The sequence below is a fragment of the Lethenteron reissneri genome, chromosome 50 (genome assembly GCF_015708825.2).
Source record: "Lethenteron reissneri isolate LAM-NWPU_2019-01 chromosome 50, ASM1570882v1, whole genome shotgun sequence".
NCBI lineage: Eukaryota > Metazoa > Chordata > Hyperoartia > Petromyzontiformes > Petromyzontidae > Lethenteron > Lethenteron reissneri.
In genome coordinates, this window is record NC_083828.1 from 1,587,162 (window position 1) to 1,604,523 (window position 17,362).

Below are 17,362 nucleotides of genomic sequence, written 5' to 3' on the forward strand. Positions count from 1 at the left end.
CACGTGGGTCACGGCGCCACTTCCTGTAAAGAGCGCCCCCGGAAGCGGAAGTTCGTGGGGAGGAGGGAGCGCGGGATTCCTGACGTCATTCACGATGGCGGTGAGGACGGAGCGGGAGACGTGGGGAGAGAGAGGGGAGAGAGGAGAGAGAGAGATATAAGGGGATGGGGAGGGAGACGGCGAGACACGGGGACACGGGGACACGGGGAGGGAGCCGGAGAGACACGGTTACATGGGGAGGGAGGGAGGGGGACATGGGGACAGAGTGAAACAGAGACACCGGGACAAGGGGACGGAGAGATACACGTGGGGACACGGTGGACACATGGGGGGGGGGGACACATGGGGACACGGAGACACATGGGGGGGGGACACATGGGGGCACGGGGACACATGGGGACACGGGGACACATGGGGACACGGAGACACATGGGGACGGAGAGACATGGGGACACATGGGGACACGGAGACACATGGGGACGGAGAGACACTGGGACGGTGTGGGAGGGGAGAGTCGCGTGGAGACGGGGACGTCTCCATGTCCCCGTGTGAACGTCCATTCGGGCATGTAAAGAGGAAGACGTTGAATGAGACCTGTAGTAATGTGGGAGTAGGGATACGTAGACACGGTGCATGAAGACACGGGGATATGGCAACATGGACACGTGGGGTGGGGGGGTGGTCTGGGGACATTGGTACATTGAGATGTGTAGTACTGCACTGTAATGGGGAGCTGAAGGTATGGGGATAGAGACACGGGTACTGACTCTGACGCGTGGTTGCCTGCTTACATTCGGACAGGGGTGTACATGGAGGCATGGGAACTTCGGGCCCAGCATCGAGACATGAGGACATTGAGCCAGTGAGCCCTGGGAACACAGATCTAGAGTTCTGAATACATGGGGGGCATTGCCATAGGGAGAATGTTACTTATGGGGAGCTGCGGGCATGGTAAAATGAAACATGGCTTAATTTGTGGACGTGGGGTAATGTGGACCTCGGGACCCGAAGACAAGAGGGGCATAGAGACATTGGGGGGAATGGGACCATGGGGACACGGAGACCTTGTGACCATGGGGATGTGGATGCATGGAAACTATGTAGACACGATCAGGAACCACAACATGGGGGGGGGGGGGGACGCTGGGATCTGGAGACATGGGTTACGCATCGTGGTGGAACTTTGGATACGGGGGGGGGGGGGGGTGGCTGGAAGGGATCTCCGCGAGCGGTGATCCTAACCGCGCTCAGGGGGTGACCTCGCGTGCTTTGTGTGCCCTCAGGACAAGGAGAAGAAAAAGAAGGAGAGCATCTTTGACCTGTCCAAGTACCTGGACAAGAGCATTCGCGTCAAGTTCCAGGGCGGCAGGGAAGGTGCGTAATCTTGAGTTCGCTTACTGGTTTGTTGAATGGAAAAAAATCAAACTCGATGCGTTCGTCAATAACGCTGTGGCCTCAAAGTAAATATATAATACATAGGCGACGTTTCAGGCAATGGCCCTTAATAACAGATCAGAGCGATAGTGGACAAAGGGTTGAAGATGGCACTTTACAGCTGGGGCTCAAATGAGAATTGCAATTTTTTTTGTATTTCTCTTTTGTCACTTAGACAAAATGTTGTTGCTAGGTAAACACAAAGAGTTGCTAGATTACGTTAGTTGGTGATGCTGCTTCTGGTGGCAGTGGTGCACAACCACAACAAAGAAACTCAACACATTTACCACTTATACTGTGGCCTTTACAGGAAAATTATATAATCAGAGACGTTTCAGGGAACGGCCCTTATTCATGCGCTGTTGCACGGAACGTAAACGGGTATATTAATTTTAATGCATTGTCATTGGCAAAGTTACTCGATCTAGTGACAATCGCCAAGTTGCCAACACTGATCGGTGCTTCGGGTGTCTCCCCCCACAGCCAGTGGCATGCTCAAGGGATACGATCCGCTCCTCAACCTGGTGCTGGATGGCACTATCGAATATCTGCGAGGTGGGTGGCCCTGCGACACATCTTATTATCGACATATGGGTTGTGCTAAGTGATTGTTGGTGCTGGTTAGTAATGTCGCAGTGGTAATGAATGTTGCTGAATAGTGATGGTGGTGGCGATGCAGGGCAGTGCTGCTGAATGGTAAATGTATCGAGCCTGGGTGGTCCTGGTGGTGCTCCGCATTTGTGACAAGTGGCGGTAACGAGTGGCGGTGGCGTAGTTGTGACGGTGGTGGGTGTCGTCGGTGCTGAGTGGTAGCGGTGTCGGGGGCTGGTGGAAACAGTGTTGGTGGTGGCATTAGTGGTGTTGCGGTGTTGTTGTTGGCGACACACAGACCCGGATGACCAGTACAAGCTGACGGAGGACACGCGACCGCTGGGCCTCGTTGTGTGTCGTGGAACGTCCGTGGTGCTCATCTGTCCCCTGGACGGCATGGAGGCCATCCCCAACCCCTTCGTGCAACAGGACGGCTGACCTTGGGTCATCTCGGGCGACCCCTTGAGTAACCCATGGATGACCCCACATCCTGCAAGCTCGGTCAACGTGCGATGGAGGCGTCATTTCTTAGCCGTCGTGGTGTCAGTGTTGCCCGTCGATGGGTAGCCCGCGGTGCGTTTGCATGGAAATAAATGAGACGGGGGACTGGTTTTGTAATAAAGTTGATTTTAATGTTTTTTTATACTTGCGAACCACCAAGTGTTGTCGGAATAGTCGTACTTTCCCTGAGTTACTCCTACCATTGTGGTTTTAATAAGGTAGCGCTGTGTCGTGAGCAAAACTCGCTATACCTCTAATAAAACACCTCCCACGTGGCTGCTGACTTTTCGTACATTTATAGGGATCTGTACTTGCAATTGTAAACAAATAAAAAGCTGAACCGTTTTTTTAAGTCATTCAAACTCAACACAATTTGTCTGTCACTTGGTGATGCTGAACAGTGTTTTTTTGGGACTGAACGATAAGTCGGGAGTGTTTATAGATCAACCCCAATGCTTTATTGTGTAACGGTCGTGAGCACAGATTATGATTAAGCCATCCGTGGAAACCAAACCCAATAGTAAAAGGTACTCAAAACCAAACTCCCATCTAACGCGACTACCATGGGTACTGTTCCCATGAGCTACACTTATTGATTCCCCCACCCGTGTTGAGGACTGTCTACCAGACACTGTTTCATCTCATCCACATTGTTCACCACCAGACACTGCAGGTCACCTCAATTATCTTTCTGCTTCTTCCCTCGCCTCATCGTCCCTTCTCTCAAAAGCTCTTTATTCAAGTAGAACTGAATCTTGTTGAAGGAAGTCACCCCCCCCCCCCTATTGGCGAAGCTATTATGGCCATAGTGCAATTTGGCGAGAGCGACCGAGTGACGTGAAGTCGGGCCCCGCCACTCGTGCTCGCCTACACACCAAGGCGCTGTTGTTGCCGAGCCGCCCTCTGGCCCCCGGGGATTCCTGCTAGCCCAGGGACGGCACTAACCCCATCTCGGGCGCACTGGTCTTGATGAGCGCCTGCACGGTGCGGAAACTGGGGTGGTCTTTGTCGGCAACGAGTTGCAGCAGCACCGCCTCGCTTGTCGTCACTATCACCCCGGCCTGAGACAGCCTCTGCGAGACAATGCGGACACGCACGGCGGACAGGTGTAAATGTGTGTAAACGCACGGTTACACGGGTGAAAGCAGTTACCCGGGTGCAAGCAGTTACCCCGGTGCAAGCAGTTACCCCGACACGCGAACACGCACAAATGCAAAACATTTGGGCAACCAGTTACCTAGGGCTGAAGATGTTCAAGAACCTTTTTGGTGGGACACATTAAGATACCAAGGGGTCGTCCAATACCAGCGCGCGTGCCGAGTGTAAAGAGGCCATTGGAGTGACTTAGCACTCCAATGGCCTCTTTCCCCCCTCTCACCTTTCCCCACAGGCAGTGTGTCCCGTTATGCAGTCGGGTAAATCGTGCGTGCCAACGAGCAAAGTGTAGGTCTTCTATGCGCCATCGGGTTTTAAACCACGTGCGCACTGATAATTGTTTTTTTACCCTTCTATCTGGCAACAAAACTGACACCTTTTAACAAGGAGTCATGTTTGCATAGACCGCAATACCTGCAGTCATAATACAAACAAAAGAACATAACTCTGATAATGTGCACTGTCCTTGAAGTTGATTGGTCCACACCCGAGACAGCTTTCCTGAGAGCCTAGTCTCACATGGGTTGGACCAGAAGACGCCAAAAGGCGCACAACTCAAAGACAATGCACCATCAGAGTATGAGAGCTCGGGGCAAACATCTACACTATGGGGACCTCATTTGCCAGTAAAAAGGTGTCAGTTTTGTTGCCAGAGAGAAGGGTAAAGAACCAATTATCATTTTTACTGGCAAATGAGGTCCCCATAGTGTAGATGTTTGCCCCGAGCTCTCATACTCTGATGGTGCATTGTCTTTGAGTTGTGCGCCTTTTGGCTCATCTGGTCCAACCCATGTGAGACTAGGCTCTAAGGAAAGCTGTCTCGGGTGTGGACCAATCAACTTCAAGGACAGTGCACATTATCAGAGTTATGTTCTTTTGTTTGTATTATGACTGCAGGTATTGAGGTCTATGCAAACATGACTCCCTGTAAAAAGGTGTCAGTTTTGTTGCCAGATAGAAGGGTAAAAAACCAATTATATTTTACTGGCAAATGAGGTTCCCATAGCACGTGCGCACTGTTTGGCGCAACATTCGACGTTTCGCTCCACGTGCTGGAAGGAGCTTCTTCGGTCACGGCACGTGGAGTGACACGTGGTTACACGTCGAGTGACACGTGGTTACACGTCGAGACCCAATGGGAGAACTGCAACGTCTCGCATCGCGCGCTCTCCCTTTACGATGGCGGCGGCAGCGGCTGGCGGACAGTCGACGGTCAGTGGACGGACAGTGAGCGGACAGTGAGCGACCCGTGGGCGAGGAGCGGCGCGCAGCGAGAGACCTGCAGTGCGAGCAGCCGGTCGGTCTGGCTGCGTGACGACGTCGCGTCGCCCACCACGTGCACCACGTGCACCTCGTAGCCCCTGGCCGTCAGCTCCAGGGCCGTCTGCTGGATGCACACGTGCGTCTGTGACGGGACACGCGCGCACAGTGGTAGTGTCAACTTGTATACAGTTACATTCGTGGAGGGAGTTTGGAGAACATGGGCAGGTTAATGACATCATCCCGTACCTCCGAAAGAAGTTCAACATACATCACCTCACCACAACCGATAATCTGGTTGAATCACAGCCTCGTCTATGCGAGTCTTTCGGTCTCTATATGGGTCGTGTTGATGACTCGGTTACACTTTGTCCTCCGTGTACTTAACTTCTCATTGGCCCTGCTTGGCCATGAGCCAAATTCAGACGCCTTTTAGTGAGGCCCAGCATAGCACGATTTGGTTTGGCTCGGCACAGCCAAGGGTCCTGCGTTACTAATTGAACCCTTGCTAATTGGCTGTGTCGGGTTTAACGACGCATTTTTTTTATTTACGCGATCTAACCCAAAAAACCTCTTATGGCTCTGTGCCCCAGTGGAAACGGGGTTTACGATTCTCACCTCGACGCCAAAGAGAACCACGCTGCGGACTGCCCTGAGCTCCCCCAGCAGCAGAGCCTCCACCTCGGGCACCAGCATGGAGAAGCGGGTCTTGGGGAGGACCGCCCTGGCGCCAGCGAGGTTTAGCTCCGGCACGGTGCTGCCCAGGCCCCTGGGGTACTGCTCAGTCACCACGATGGGGACGTCCAGCTCCCGCGCGCCCCCTATCTGCGGCGTCGAGAGGGATGGTGGGGAGAGACAGCTCAAGCTGGGCACAGCTCCGACAGCTGCACGACTCACGACTGCTCAGCATTGCTCAGAACGCGACTGGCACCGCTTACCGTCCTCGGCATCGCTTGGCATTTCTCAGCGGCCACTCGGAACCGCTCAGTATCGCTAGGCACCACTCAGGTCAGGACAGCTCAGCACAGCATCGCTGGGCACAGCTCGGGAACACTCAGCATCGCTGGGCACAGCTCGGGAACACTCAGCACCGTTCGGCACCGCTCAGTGCGGCACAGCTGAGCACCCACCAGTCTCTGCGCCACCAGCGCGACCTCGCCGAAGAACTTGACGGCAGGGCGGAACCGCTCCTGCATGTCGCAGCAGAAGAACGCGGAGCTGTGCGGCTCCAGCAGCCCCAGAGGTCGAGACGCCTGCGAGTGAACACGAGTCACAAGGGAGCAAAACTCGCGCGCACACGCGTCGATTCTGTAGCGCTCTCTGAACACGCGTTTATCATGTAAAGTATTTAATTGTTCATGGCACGAGACGCGCAGGCAGAACGTGACACACACGAGTTCCCGTGTGACACACACACGAGTTCCCGTGTGACACACACACTACCTGCCCCCGTGCGACACACACACACACACACCTGACCCCGTGTGACACACACACACACCTGCCCCCGTGTGACACACACACACACCTGCCCCCGTGACACACACATACACCTGCCTCCGTGTGACACACACACACCTGCCCCCGTGTGACACACACACACCTGCCCCCGTGTGACACACACACACACACCTGCCCCCGTGTGACACACACACCTGCCCCCGTGTGACACACACACACCTGCCCCCGTGTGACACACACCTCTCCCCGTGTGACACACACACACTACCTGTCTCCCGCCAGACAGAGGCACCGCCCTGAGCCTGCAGGGCGCCTCGATGCTCATCTCGGGACCCGCGTCCACGAAGCTCCCCCACTGCTCGCTGTAGAGCTGCACGGCGAAGTCCCCGCGCAGCGCCGCCTCCTGCTCCCGCTCGCCGGCGAACGCGCTCCGGAACGCGGCCCGAGACTCCTCCAGCCCCGCGCCGCGAGACAGCGGCGCCACCCGGGCCCGGTCACCCACACACAGCAGCGCGCTCAGCTGCGAGGACATGGCGAGACGGACGGCTTCACCGCCACTAGCACTCACTCACTCACTGCTGCTGCTGCTGCTCACCACTGTGACACTCACTGCTGCTGCTCACCACTGTGACACTCACTGCTGCTGCTCACCACTGTGACACTCACTGCTGCTGCTCACCACTGTGACACTCACTGCTGCTGCTCACCACTGTGACACTCACTGCTGCTGCTGCTGCTCACCACTGCCACACTCACTCACTCACTGCTGCTGCTGGTCACCACTGCCACACCCACTGCTGCTGCTCACCACTGACACACTCACTGCTGCTGCTGCTCACCTCTGCTACACTCACTATTATTCCTCACCACTTCTCACCGTGACACTCACTTCTGCCTACTGATCACTCACGCTTGCTGGTTCTCACTGGCGCCTGTGCTGCTTACTACGAATACCACTGCTCGCTGGTGCTCACTATTCCTCACCACTCCTCACTGATGCGGCTCACCACTGCGCCCACCCTGACCCCTCCCCACCCTGACCCCACGCTGAGCCTCTGACCCCTGACCCCATCGCGTCACCCCCCCCCTCCCACAACGCACGTGGGGATGTCGCCGCCCCCGCCGCGTGCTTCAAAAACGCTTCCGGGTCGCGCGAGACTCTCGCGAGACTCTCGCGAGATCCTGCACCGGCCAAGATGGCGGCGCTGTGTCGGTACTCACAGGTGGCGTGGGGACGGGGTGAGGGCGAGGGGTGAGGGGACGGGGCGAGGGGTGAGGGGACGGGGCGAGGGGTGAGGAGTGAGGAGTGAGGGGACGGGGTGAGGGCGAGGGGTGAGGGGACGGGGTGAGGGGTGAGGGCGAGGGGTGAGGGGACGGGGTGAGGGGTGAGGGCGAGGGGTGAGGGGTGAGGGCGAGGGGTGAGGGGACGGGGTGAGGGGTGAGGAGTGAGGAGTGAGGGGACGGGGTGAGGGCGAGGGGTGAGGGGACGGGGTGAGGGGTGAGGGCGAGGGGTGAGGGGACGGGGTGAGGGGTGAGGGCGAGGGGTGAGGGGACGGGGCGAGGGGTGAGGAGTGAGGGGACGGGGTGAGGGCGAGGGGTGAGGGGACGGGGTGAGGGGTGAGGGACGGGGTGAGGGGACGGGGTGAGGGCGAGGGGTGAGGGGACGGGGTGAGGGGACGGGGTGAGGGGCGAGGGGTGAGGGGACGGGGTGAGGGGTGAGGGGCGAGGGTGAGGAGTGAGGGGCGAGGGTGAGGGGTGAGGGGCGAGGGTGAGGGGTGAGGGTGAGGAGACGGGGTGAGGGGCGAGGAGTGAGGGGTGAGGGGTGACGGGCGAGGGTTAAGAGTGAGGAGTGAGGGGCGAGGGGCGAGGAGTGAGGGGTGAGGGGACGGGGTGAGGGGTGAGGATGAGGAGTGAGGGGCCGAGGGGTGAGGAGTGAGGGGTGAGGGGACGGGGTGAGGGGTGAGGAGTGAGGGTGAGGGGCGAGGAGTGAGGGGCGAGGGACGAGGTGAGGGCACGGGGTGAGCTGCGGGGGTGAGGGGACGGGGTGAGGGGGTGGCGACAGGGTGAGGAGGGGTGATGTGAGGGTGAGGAGATGTAGTGAGACGATATAAGGTGATCGGCGAAAGGTGAGTGGTGAGGGGATAAGGTGAGATGGGTGAGGAGACAGGGATGAGTGGATACGATTGAGCGTTCGGGGTATGAGAGGTGAGGGTCAGTGAGTGAGGGGATAAGGGTGAGTGAGGGGATAAGGGTGAGTGAGGGGATAAGGGTGAGCGAGGGGGTAAGGGTGAGCGAGGGGATAAGGGTGAGCGAGGGGCTAAGGGTGAGCGAGGGGCTAAGGGTGAGTGAGGGGATAAGGGTGAGCGAGGGGATAATGGTGAGTGAAGGGGTAAGGGTGAGTGAGGCTGTGTCAGAGGCTTAAGCGAGTGGGGTGTGACCTGGGGCGAAGGGTGAGGATGCGTTGACTGCGGTTTAAGGTGAAGGTTACGAGTGATGCCTCGGGGGTGATGACGGGGTCAGGGTTGGGGTTTATAGGGAGGGGTGTGGGTGGGGTTGGTGAGTCGGTGAGACCGACTCACCAGGGTGGGGGGTGGGTGAGGTTACGTCTACGACAGCACGGGGGTCACGCACTGTCTGGGGGACTTGAGTGGTTCGCGCGCCGCGCTACGAACCCGGCGACTTTGGTTCGGTTCCCGCTCGTGGCCAACATCGGTGGCGAATATCTGACCCGTGCAGTGTAAAACAATAAAACATCAGCACTGGGGGAGATAAAGGCGGCTATGCCCCCCCCCCGCTCCCCACCACCTCGTGCGCGGTGCCGACTACGGCCTCACGAGCACCACGTGCACCCAACAGTCCTTGTGAGCTTCACGGGGGGGGGGGGGGGGGGGGAGTCAAGAGCCGCATGGCTCACAGGGCTCACAGGGCTATACCTAATACATGAACTGAACTGACCTTTCTAGATTTGAAGTTTTCGTGACTGTAAGGATCCCTACTCTTTGGTTTTTCGGTAAAGTCACGTAGGTAAAAAATAAAGATTTATTTATTTTTTACATTTATTTGTTTTCATTTTAATTTATTTTATTTTATATGTTTTAGCTACGTGACTTTACCGAAGAAACCAACGAGCATGAACTGACCTTGTCTTTCTTGTTGCAGCAGCAGTGCGTGTACAGGAGAAGGCTTCAGGCGCTGCCCAGCCTCTGCGCCACCGCCGCACAGCGATGTGGGCACGAGCCGGCGACGCGCCCCCCGGTGCTCCAGCACGCGCAGGTGAGGGCAGCCGCGGTCCCCGCGATCATTGTCAGAGGGGGGTGAGTGAGGGGGTAAGGGTGAGTGAGGCTGTCAGAGGCTTAAGCGAGTGGGGTGTGACCTGGGGCGAAGGGTGAGGATGCGTTGACTGCGGTTTAAGGTGAAGGTTACGAGTGATGCCTCGGGGGTGATGATGGGACGGGGTGAGGGTTGGGGTTTATAGGGAGGTAGGAGTGGCACTTTCACCGATGAGGCATCATCATCAGTGTGAGGGCCGCCACACATTTGAAAACATTGGGGGTTGACAGCGCCTTGATGGTGATGATGGGGAGTGGGGGTGTTTTCACATGTTGTGTATTGTCGGGGGCCGCACTAAAGGCCAGCATGGGTTTGGTAATTGCACTTGCTTCATAGCGGCGAGGAATCTCCCCCAGTGACGAGCTCGCATCTGGCTCCAATTCCAAATGGCTCACATGGTAGAGCCTGAACAGACTGAGTGGATTTTGGCAGATGCAACTCTCTCGACCAATGCGCTTGTGAGGAGAGGCAAAACCACATGGATCGTCTCCCTGAGATGTCCTGCAGCACCATAATGTGCTCCTCAAGATTTGGCAAATGCCAACACCGGAAGCCTGTGCAGAATATTGGGAAAGACGAATATCGGTTGGACAGGAGACACGACAAGAAGATTGGATGATTTCATGTTGTCGAGAATGGAGGATCCATTACACACGTTATTGAATACATTGCCGATCATGAAGGATATACGAATAAGTTAAATGAGAACTGCTTTAACATTGACATCTGTCAAGTGCAGGAGAGGGGGACTGGGTGCGTGTACTTTTGTGTGCCCTATGCTTGGTCAATGTACTTGTCTGTCGTGTACCTGAGTGCAGAGTCCTCGTGTGCCATGCACCTTGTGTCGCGTGCTTGTTGTTACGTGTACTCTCCGGCCGTGTGCTTGGCTGATGCTCTCGGCTGCGGTTCTGCCCTGCCACAGGGGAACGCGTACTCCACTGGAGGGAGAAAGGGATTCTTTTCGGAGTTTTTTGACAACATTAAGCAGGACATGACAAAGAATAAAGAAATGAAGGAGAGTCTTAAAAAGTTCCGGGAAGAGGCGAAACGACTCGATGAGTCTGATGCCCTGCAACAGGCGAGGAGGAAATACGTGAGTATGGATCACGCATGCCGCACAGGCACCGCAAACACACAGGCACACTCACACTGCACAGAGACACATGGAAACCACAAGCATATGGACACACACCACACAGACATGCAAACAACACACAGAAACACGGACACCATGGGCACATACATACACTCACACAGGCACCACACGCACACATGCAAATAACACAGACACATGGAGACCACAAACACACGGACACTGTGGGCACATAATACTCACACAGGCACCACACACACATGCAAGCAACACACGGACACCATGAACACACAGGCACCATAAATATGCATACACGACAGACAGACACACACAAACAGATATCATGAATATGCAAACATCGGAAAACAACCACACGGACACTGTGAGACATGTCAATTCCACTGTTCTGTCCGCCACTGCCTGCTGTTTCCGTCCGTCTAGAAAACAATCGAATCGGAGACGTTGAAGACATCGGAAAAGCTTAAGAAGAAGATGGAGGAGCTGTCGGACACCGTGAAGGAGGTGCGAGGCGAGCCGGGATGACGAGTTGCGTCGATTTGTCGACTCAAAGCTAGAATCGACGCCTTGTTTGTGGTGGATCATTCAGCCTCTTTCACCAACTGTTGGCATGTTATTAGATTCGCCTGTGTGTGTGTGTGTGAATGTGTGTCGATGTATGTACGTATGTTGAACTTCTTTCACTCCGTACTTAGCCAACCATGCTAATCGGATGAGCGGGGGAAGGACAAAAAACTAAAGACCAAAAGAAATTAGTTTTTAACCGAGATGTAAAAGTGCATAGCTCCAGTGGCTTCCTAATATTGGAAGGAAGAACATTCCAGACAGCGGAAGAAGCGCATCTGAAAGTTCACGATATGCAGTGACCATCTTTGTTCAATGGTTAGCCTTGTGTGTATGTTGTGTCTTGTGTGTATGTTGCGTGTGTGGTTGTACGACAGAGCAGTGAAGAGGTGGTTGTATGATGGTGGTGTAGCCCTGTACATGTGTGTGTGCGACTATGCCACAGGGCTTTGAGGAGGTGGGTGTATGTCAGTGCGTGTATGAATGTGTGTTTTGTTATTGGGGAGCGGTGGAACAGTGGTAAGAACACTGCGCTACGAACCCGGAAACCTGAGTTCGATTCCCGCTTACAGGCAACACCAATGACAATTATCTTAACCAGTCCTGGGCCTCCCCTAGGTTGACGAATCCTCATATGAATATGTGGGCGTTGTGTAAACACATTCACCGCTTGGGAACACAGGCAGCCGGGAATGCCATTGGCCACCTATCATGTCGTGTGCCGTGCCGGCCTTCATAGGCGCTGCTAGCATGCAGCACTTGCCCCAAAAGTCTGTTTAAGGCTATATGGGGATCTTTGTGTAACTGTGCCGTAGGGCTTTGAGGAGGTGGGTAAGACCGATATTGGGAAGAGGCTCAAGGAGGGAGTGGAGGGAGCCGCCCGCACTGCCAAGGACTCTGCGCAGTCCGTGTCGCGGAGCGGGGAGATGCTGGGGAAGACGTCGGCATTCCGCGCAATCTCGCAGGTACTGGCGGCATCACACCCGACGTCACACCCGACATCACACCCGACGTCACACCCGACGTCACACCCGACGTCACACCCAGCGTCACACCCGGCGTCACACCCGGCTTCTCACCAACACGCATCGACACCAACACCCACAGCAATACAGCCCAATGCACCAACGTACACATGAACACACACACACAAATACACACACACGGACAGCAATCATTGCCCCCCCCCCCCCTACTACGGAAACTTGGCAGGATCCTCTGGAAAAAGAGTCCTAATGCTCAGTGGGGTTTACTTGGGTAAACACGAGTTACAAAACCAACAGTAAAACTCCCAACACACATCAACTCACGGAAGCACACACACACCGGTCAACGCACGCACACGCGCCAGCGCATCTCGGTGAGTGGGCGACGTGTTTGTGGTGCAGAGCGTGGAGTCGGTGAAGAGGGAGATTGACGACAGCGTGCTGGGCCGCACCGGCAGCTACCGGCCCCCGGCGGTGCTGAGGAAGCGAAGCGAGGGCGCCGCCGACAAGGACACGGAGGAGAAGATCTTCTCGGCCAACACGTGAGACGCGCGGCGGCCACAGCTACGGCGTGACGCACCAGGGGCGGCGTGACACACGAGACATGGAGACACGGAGAGACGCACGAGACACAGCGATGGTGGTGGTGTACATCAGTCTGCTTGATGCGGTGTGCTTGTATGCTGTGTGTATGATGCACGCTGTGTATCTGTGTCCCAGAGAGGCGATGGGCATGGTGCTACACAAGGACTCACGTTGGTATCAACAGTGGAGGGAGTTCCGCGATGGGAACGTCGTCTTCAACAGTGAGACTCCATCCCTAATCCTAGCCTCACCCCTAACCCCAACCCTAACCTCACCCCTCCTCACCCTTCGTGTATTGTGAGTGTGGTAGTGGTGGATAGCGAGTGTGGTTGTGGTGGATAGTGATTGTGGTAGTGGTGGATAGTGAGTGTGGTGGATAGTGAGTGTGGTGGATAGTGAGTGTGGTTGTGGTGGATAGTGAGTGTGGTTGTGGTGGATAGTGAGTGTGGTAGTGGTGGATAGTGAGTCTGGTGAATAGTGAGTGTGGTGGATAGTGAGTGTGGTTGTGGTGGATAGTGAGTGTGGTGAATAGTGAGTGTGGTGGATAGTGAGTGTGGTAGTGGTGATAGGATAGTGAGTGTGGTAGTGGGGATAGTGAGTGTGGTAGTGGTGGATAGTGAGTGTGGTAGTGGTGGATAGTGAGTGTGGTGGTTTGCGAGTGTGGTTGTCCTAGTTCAGGGGTCGGAAACTGAAATAACAAGAAGCGCTGTTAAAAAACCTTCAATATTTAAACAGCCGCAATCCATTTGGAGATTTTGTAACGTTGTCGTGGTTAACGTTACCGCAGCCCTCGCAGCAACTATATTGTGGGTGGTGTCGGAGCGGTGTGTGTGGCGGGGCTCGCTGTGCGTGGTGTAAAGCGTGGTGAGACCACCGCGGTGCTGTGTCGGTTGCGGTGTCGGCACGGCGAGTGAAGCTGTGAGCGTGCGCCGCGTCACCGCACCGCGTGTGCCGTGTTGCAGGGTTCTTTGAGATGAAGATGCGTTACGACGAGAGTGACAACGCTATGATCCGCGCGTCACGCACCCTCACCGACAAAGTCTCCCAGCTCGTCGGTGAGTAGCCTCTCTCTCTATCTCTCACTCTCGACCTCGGAGGGGTTTGAAGTCCGATTCCGCCCGCATTATTAAAGAGCAGGGGGGTGAAGCGTCTGCCGTGTCCGTGCTCTGCTGGCAGGGGGACTTTCTCCAAGACGGAGATGTCCGAGGTGCTCACAGAGATCCTCAAGGTGGACCCCGCCTTCGACAAGGAGCGGTTCCTCATGCAGTGCGAGAAGGACATCATCCCCAACGTGCTGGAGGTGAGCTCACTCGCTCGCCCAGATTCTCACCCCGGCTCACCCAGCACCTCGTTCACTCGCCCAGTACCTTGTTTGCTCACGCAGAGCAAACAAGGTACTGGGCCCAAAACCTCAGTCGCTCACCCAGAACCTCGCTTATCCAGAACCTCGCTCGCTCATCCAGATCCTCACTCGTGCACCCAGGACTTCGCTCGCTCACCTGCATGTCTCCGTGTCTCTGCCCAGGCGATGTTGCGGGGACAGTTGGACGTGCTGCAGGACTGGTGCTACCAGGCGGTGAGTCTGCCCTGCTCTCCCTGTCACTCTCCAATACCCAGGCCCCCTCTGAGCACAGCAGCGTAACACCCAAACTCATCCGCCCGAGTCTCTCTCACATATGGCTGGAGGAGAAATCATCATCATCATCACCAGCCAATGTCTATCCGCTGCTGGATAAAGGCCTCCCCACACCGATCGCCATCTCTGTCCAGTGTTCCTACAAATCCGTCTCACGCATAGACATGAACTTATTTAATCACTCCAACTCTGCGATGGATAGCAACCTTGTAAGTCTATGTACAGATACGTTTAGCTAGCAAATGGCTTCAGTTGATGTGGGTGGATTTCTGCTTCAAAGCCCCCCATTGAATGTTGAGTTCTACTCTGTGGTCCTCACATTGTGATTCATAAACTCACACGGAGGCTCATAGAGTCACACAGAGACCCGTAGACTCGCACAGAGACTCGGGGTCTTAGAGCATGGTTCCCAAACTCCAGTCCTGGAGACTTGTTTTCCATGTTTCACGTGACGTGCAAAGCAATGAACGGCGTCTGCGGCAATGGAGACCCAATTCAAATTAACATTGAGGTCATAATAAAGGTTTTGGGTGAGATCGCGTTATTATAAATGTGTCGCAACCCTCCACCACCCGACATGACCAATCAGTAAAAATGTGTCACGTTAACGAAACGCCAATTAGTTACTTTTTCAGCCCACCGGTGTGTTTGAAGTGTGAATCCACAACATTTAGAATTTGAGTACTGGTCGCGAAAGCCTCCGTGTAAAACTGTTTGGAATGTTGGCGTTTGCCAAAATCTCTCGCCATTTCGGGCGGGAGTGCGGTAGCGACACTCGTGCCTCGCAAGCAAGAAACCTGGGTTAAATTCCCGACTCGGGCATCTGCGTGGAGATTGAATGTTCTCTTCCCCTGTTCCTCCCGGTTCTTCGGTTTCCTTCCATCGATGAAACAAAAAAAACATCCAATGTAACTTGTCATATCCAAACATTGCAATGCTGAAATTAGCAACTTGGGATTTTATGAGGGGGTGTGTCGGTGTTTGTGCGCGTGTTTGGTATCGCACAGACGTACAGTCAGCTCGCTCACCCCATCAAGCAGGCTAAGGCCATGGGCTGCTCCTTCCACTCGCGCATCCTCGACATCGACAACATTGACGTGAGTTCCCCTCCTCCTCCTGCCTGTTGTCGTTGTCATCGCGTCTCAGAACCGCGTGCTTTGTCCTGCATGCTAGGGCCTGAATGCCATGAGCTGTGTGCTACGAGCTGTATGTTGAGCTATAACCTTTGTGCTCTGCTATGAACTTGTGATTTTGCTATGCTGTGGTCTATCTGGTTTCTGTGTCCTGCGACTCACTGCTCAACTCCTGCTCTGCTGCGTGCATCCATGCGTCACTGCGTGTCTCTGCGTTTCACCGCGTCTCTCGGCATCTCCACGCATGTGTCCGTGCATCTCCACGCGTGTGTCCGTGCATCTCCACGCGTGTGACCGTGCATCTCCACGCGTGTGACCGTGCTATGCCGCGTGTATCCGCGCAGCTGGCGATGGGGAAGCTGATGGAGCAGGGTCCCGTGCTCATCATCACCTTCCAGGCTCAGCTCGTGCTGGTGCTGCGAGACTCCAAGGGGCAGACGGTGGAGGGCGACCCCGTGCGTACCCACAACCTCTCACCCCACCAAGGGAGTTAAACGAGCGCGCGTGCGGTTTAAAGTCCGCGTGCTTTAACGCCACTCCTCACCCTGCCCGCTCTGCCCGCACCCCCCCCCCCCGCCCCGTGTGTGTCTGCAGGACAAGGTGGTGCGTATGTTGTACGTGTGGGCTCTGTGCCGTGACCAGGAGGAGCTCAATCCCCTGGCTGCGTGGCGCCTCCTGGACATCTCGGCCTCCAGCTCGGAACAGATCCTCTGATCGCTCAGCCCGCTCCCGGCCCCGCTCCCGGCTCCACAACAGCGACCACATCTTGGCTCCGGTTTAGTCAGAGCTCCGATACTGCAGCTCGTAGGGTGTGCCGCCACCGCCGGGAGTGGTGGTTGGTGGTGGTGGTGGTGGGAGGAGGAGGATTAGCTGAGCGTGAGCACTGCTATGGGGGTGGGGGGGGGCACGGTACGGGTGAAGGTGCAGCCCTGAAATTGCTTGTTCGAGCCACTGCTGGCGGAAAGGCCTCCACTACAGGGAGCTCTTAAGAGAGCAAAGAGGGTATTCTGCCTACTTTTCCACACTGGCCCGACATCTTGGAAGAGGTGGAAGGTGGACGCGATTCGTAATGATTCCTCCTCTCTCCTCCTCCGTGTAACGCGGGGGCCCAGGGTGCGCTAGCGGGCAGCGTGTGTCACGTTTATTGCGACCTTGCCCGACCCTGTACTGCCAAGATGAGGACGACACCATTTTTTATTGATTGATTTTTTTAATGTAAAAAATAGTGCTATGTTGGAAGAGAATGGTTATTATTATTATCATCATCATCATTATTATCACAGTCATAATGCGCTATACATGAAGCTATTAAAACAGGCGAAACGCGAGCTGGCTGATGATTCTGCTGTGTCGACGCGACACGGACTCTGCGCCGCTCGGGTTGGGATTGCTCCCTCCACCTCCTGGGCCCCGTGACGACGGAGCCCTGTAAACACACAGCAACAGCGGTGTCTGCAATTACAGCAGCACCCACTCCACTCCATTGTGCTCAACTCCACTCAATGGGGCCATATATTTCTGGCGGCAGCCGCGATCACCGTCATGTCCCATCCGTCAGCGCGTCTTTGTCTCGTGCGACTTGGGATGCGATGGTTTTGATGAGCACGAGCAGGGC

At 55.6% G+C, this 17,362-nt stretch overlaps 2 protein-coding genes and 1 pseudogene across 2 annotated transcripts; 2 read left to right on the forward strand and 1 right to left on the reverse strand.

Annotated features, from left to right (window-relative positions):
* The first annotated feature begins 44 nt into the window (after positions 1 to 44).
* Positions 45 to 2,882, forward strand: LOC133355103 (U6 snRNA-associated Sm-like protein LSm7). The gene is made up of 4 exons (XM_061572402.1): positions 45 to 100; positions 1,284 to 1,374; positions 1,918 to 1,989; positions 2,324 to 2,882. The coding sequence occupies exons 1-4, from the start codon at positions 95 to 97 to the stop codon at positions 2,461 to 2,463; spliced, it is 309 nt and encodes a 102-aa protein (XP_061428386.1). The 5' UTR covers positions 45 to 94; the 3' UTR covers positions 2,464 to 2,882.
* Positions 2,883 to 2,886: 4 nt separating this feature from the next.
* LOC133355086 (isochorismatase domain-containing protein 1-like) lies at positions 2,887 to 7,425 on the reverse strand. Its single transcript, XM_061572382.1, has 5 exons — positions 6,671 to 7,425; positions 6,072 to 6,194; positions 5,560 to 5,766; positions 4,961 to 5,086; positions 2,887 to 3,599 (listed from the first exon to the last, which is right to left on the reverse strand). The coding sequence occupies exons 1-5, from the start codon at positions 6,932 to 6,934 to the stop codon at positions 3,450 to 3,452; spliced, it is 870 nt and encodes a 289-aa protein (XP_061428366.1). The 5' UTR covers positions 6,935 to 7,425; the 3' UTR covers positions 2,887 to 3,449.
* An 84-nt stretch (positions 7,426 to 7,509) lies between these two features.
* On the forward strand, positions 7,510 to 17,075 carry LOC133355008 (mitochondrial import inner membrane translocase subunit TIM44-like; annotated as a pseudogene).
* Positions 17,076 to 17,362: the final 287 nt, after the last annotated feature.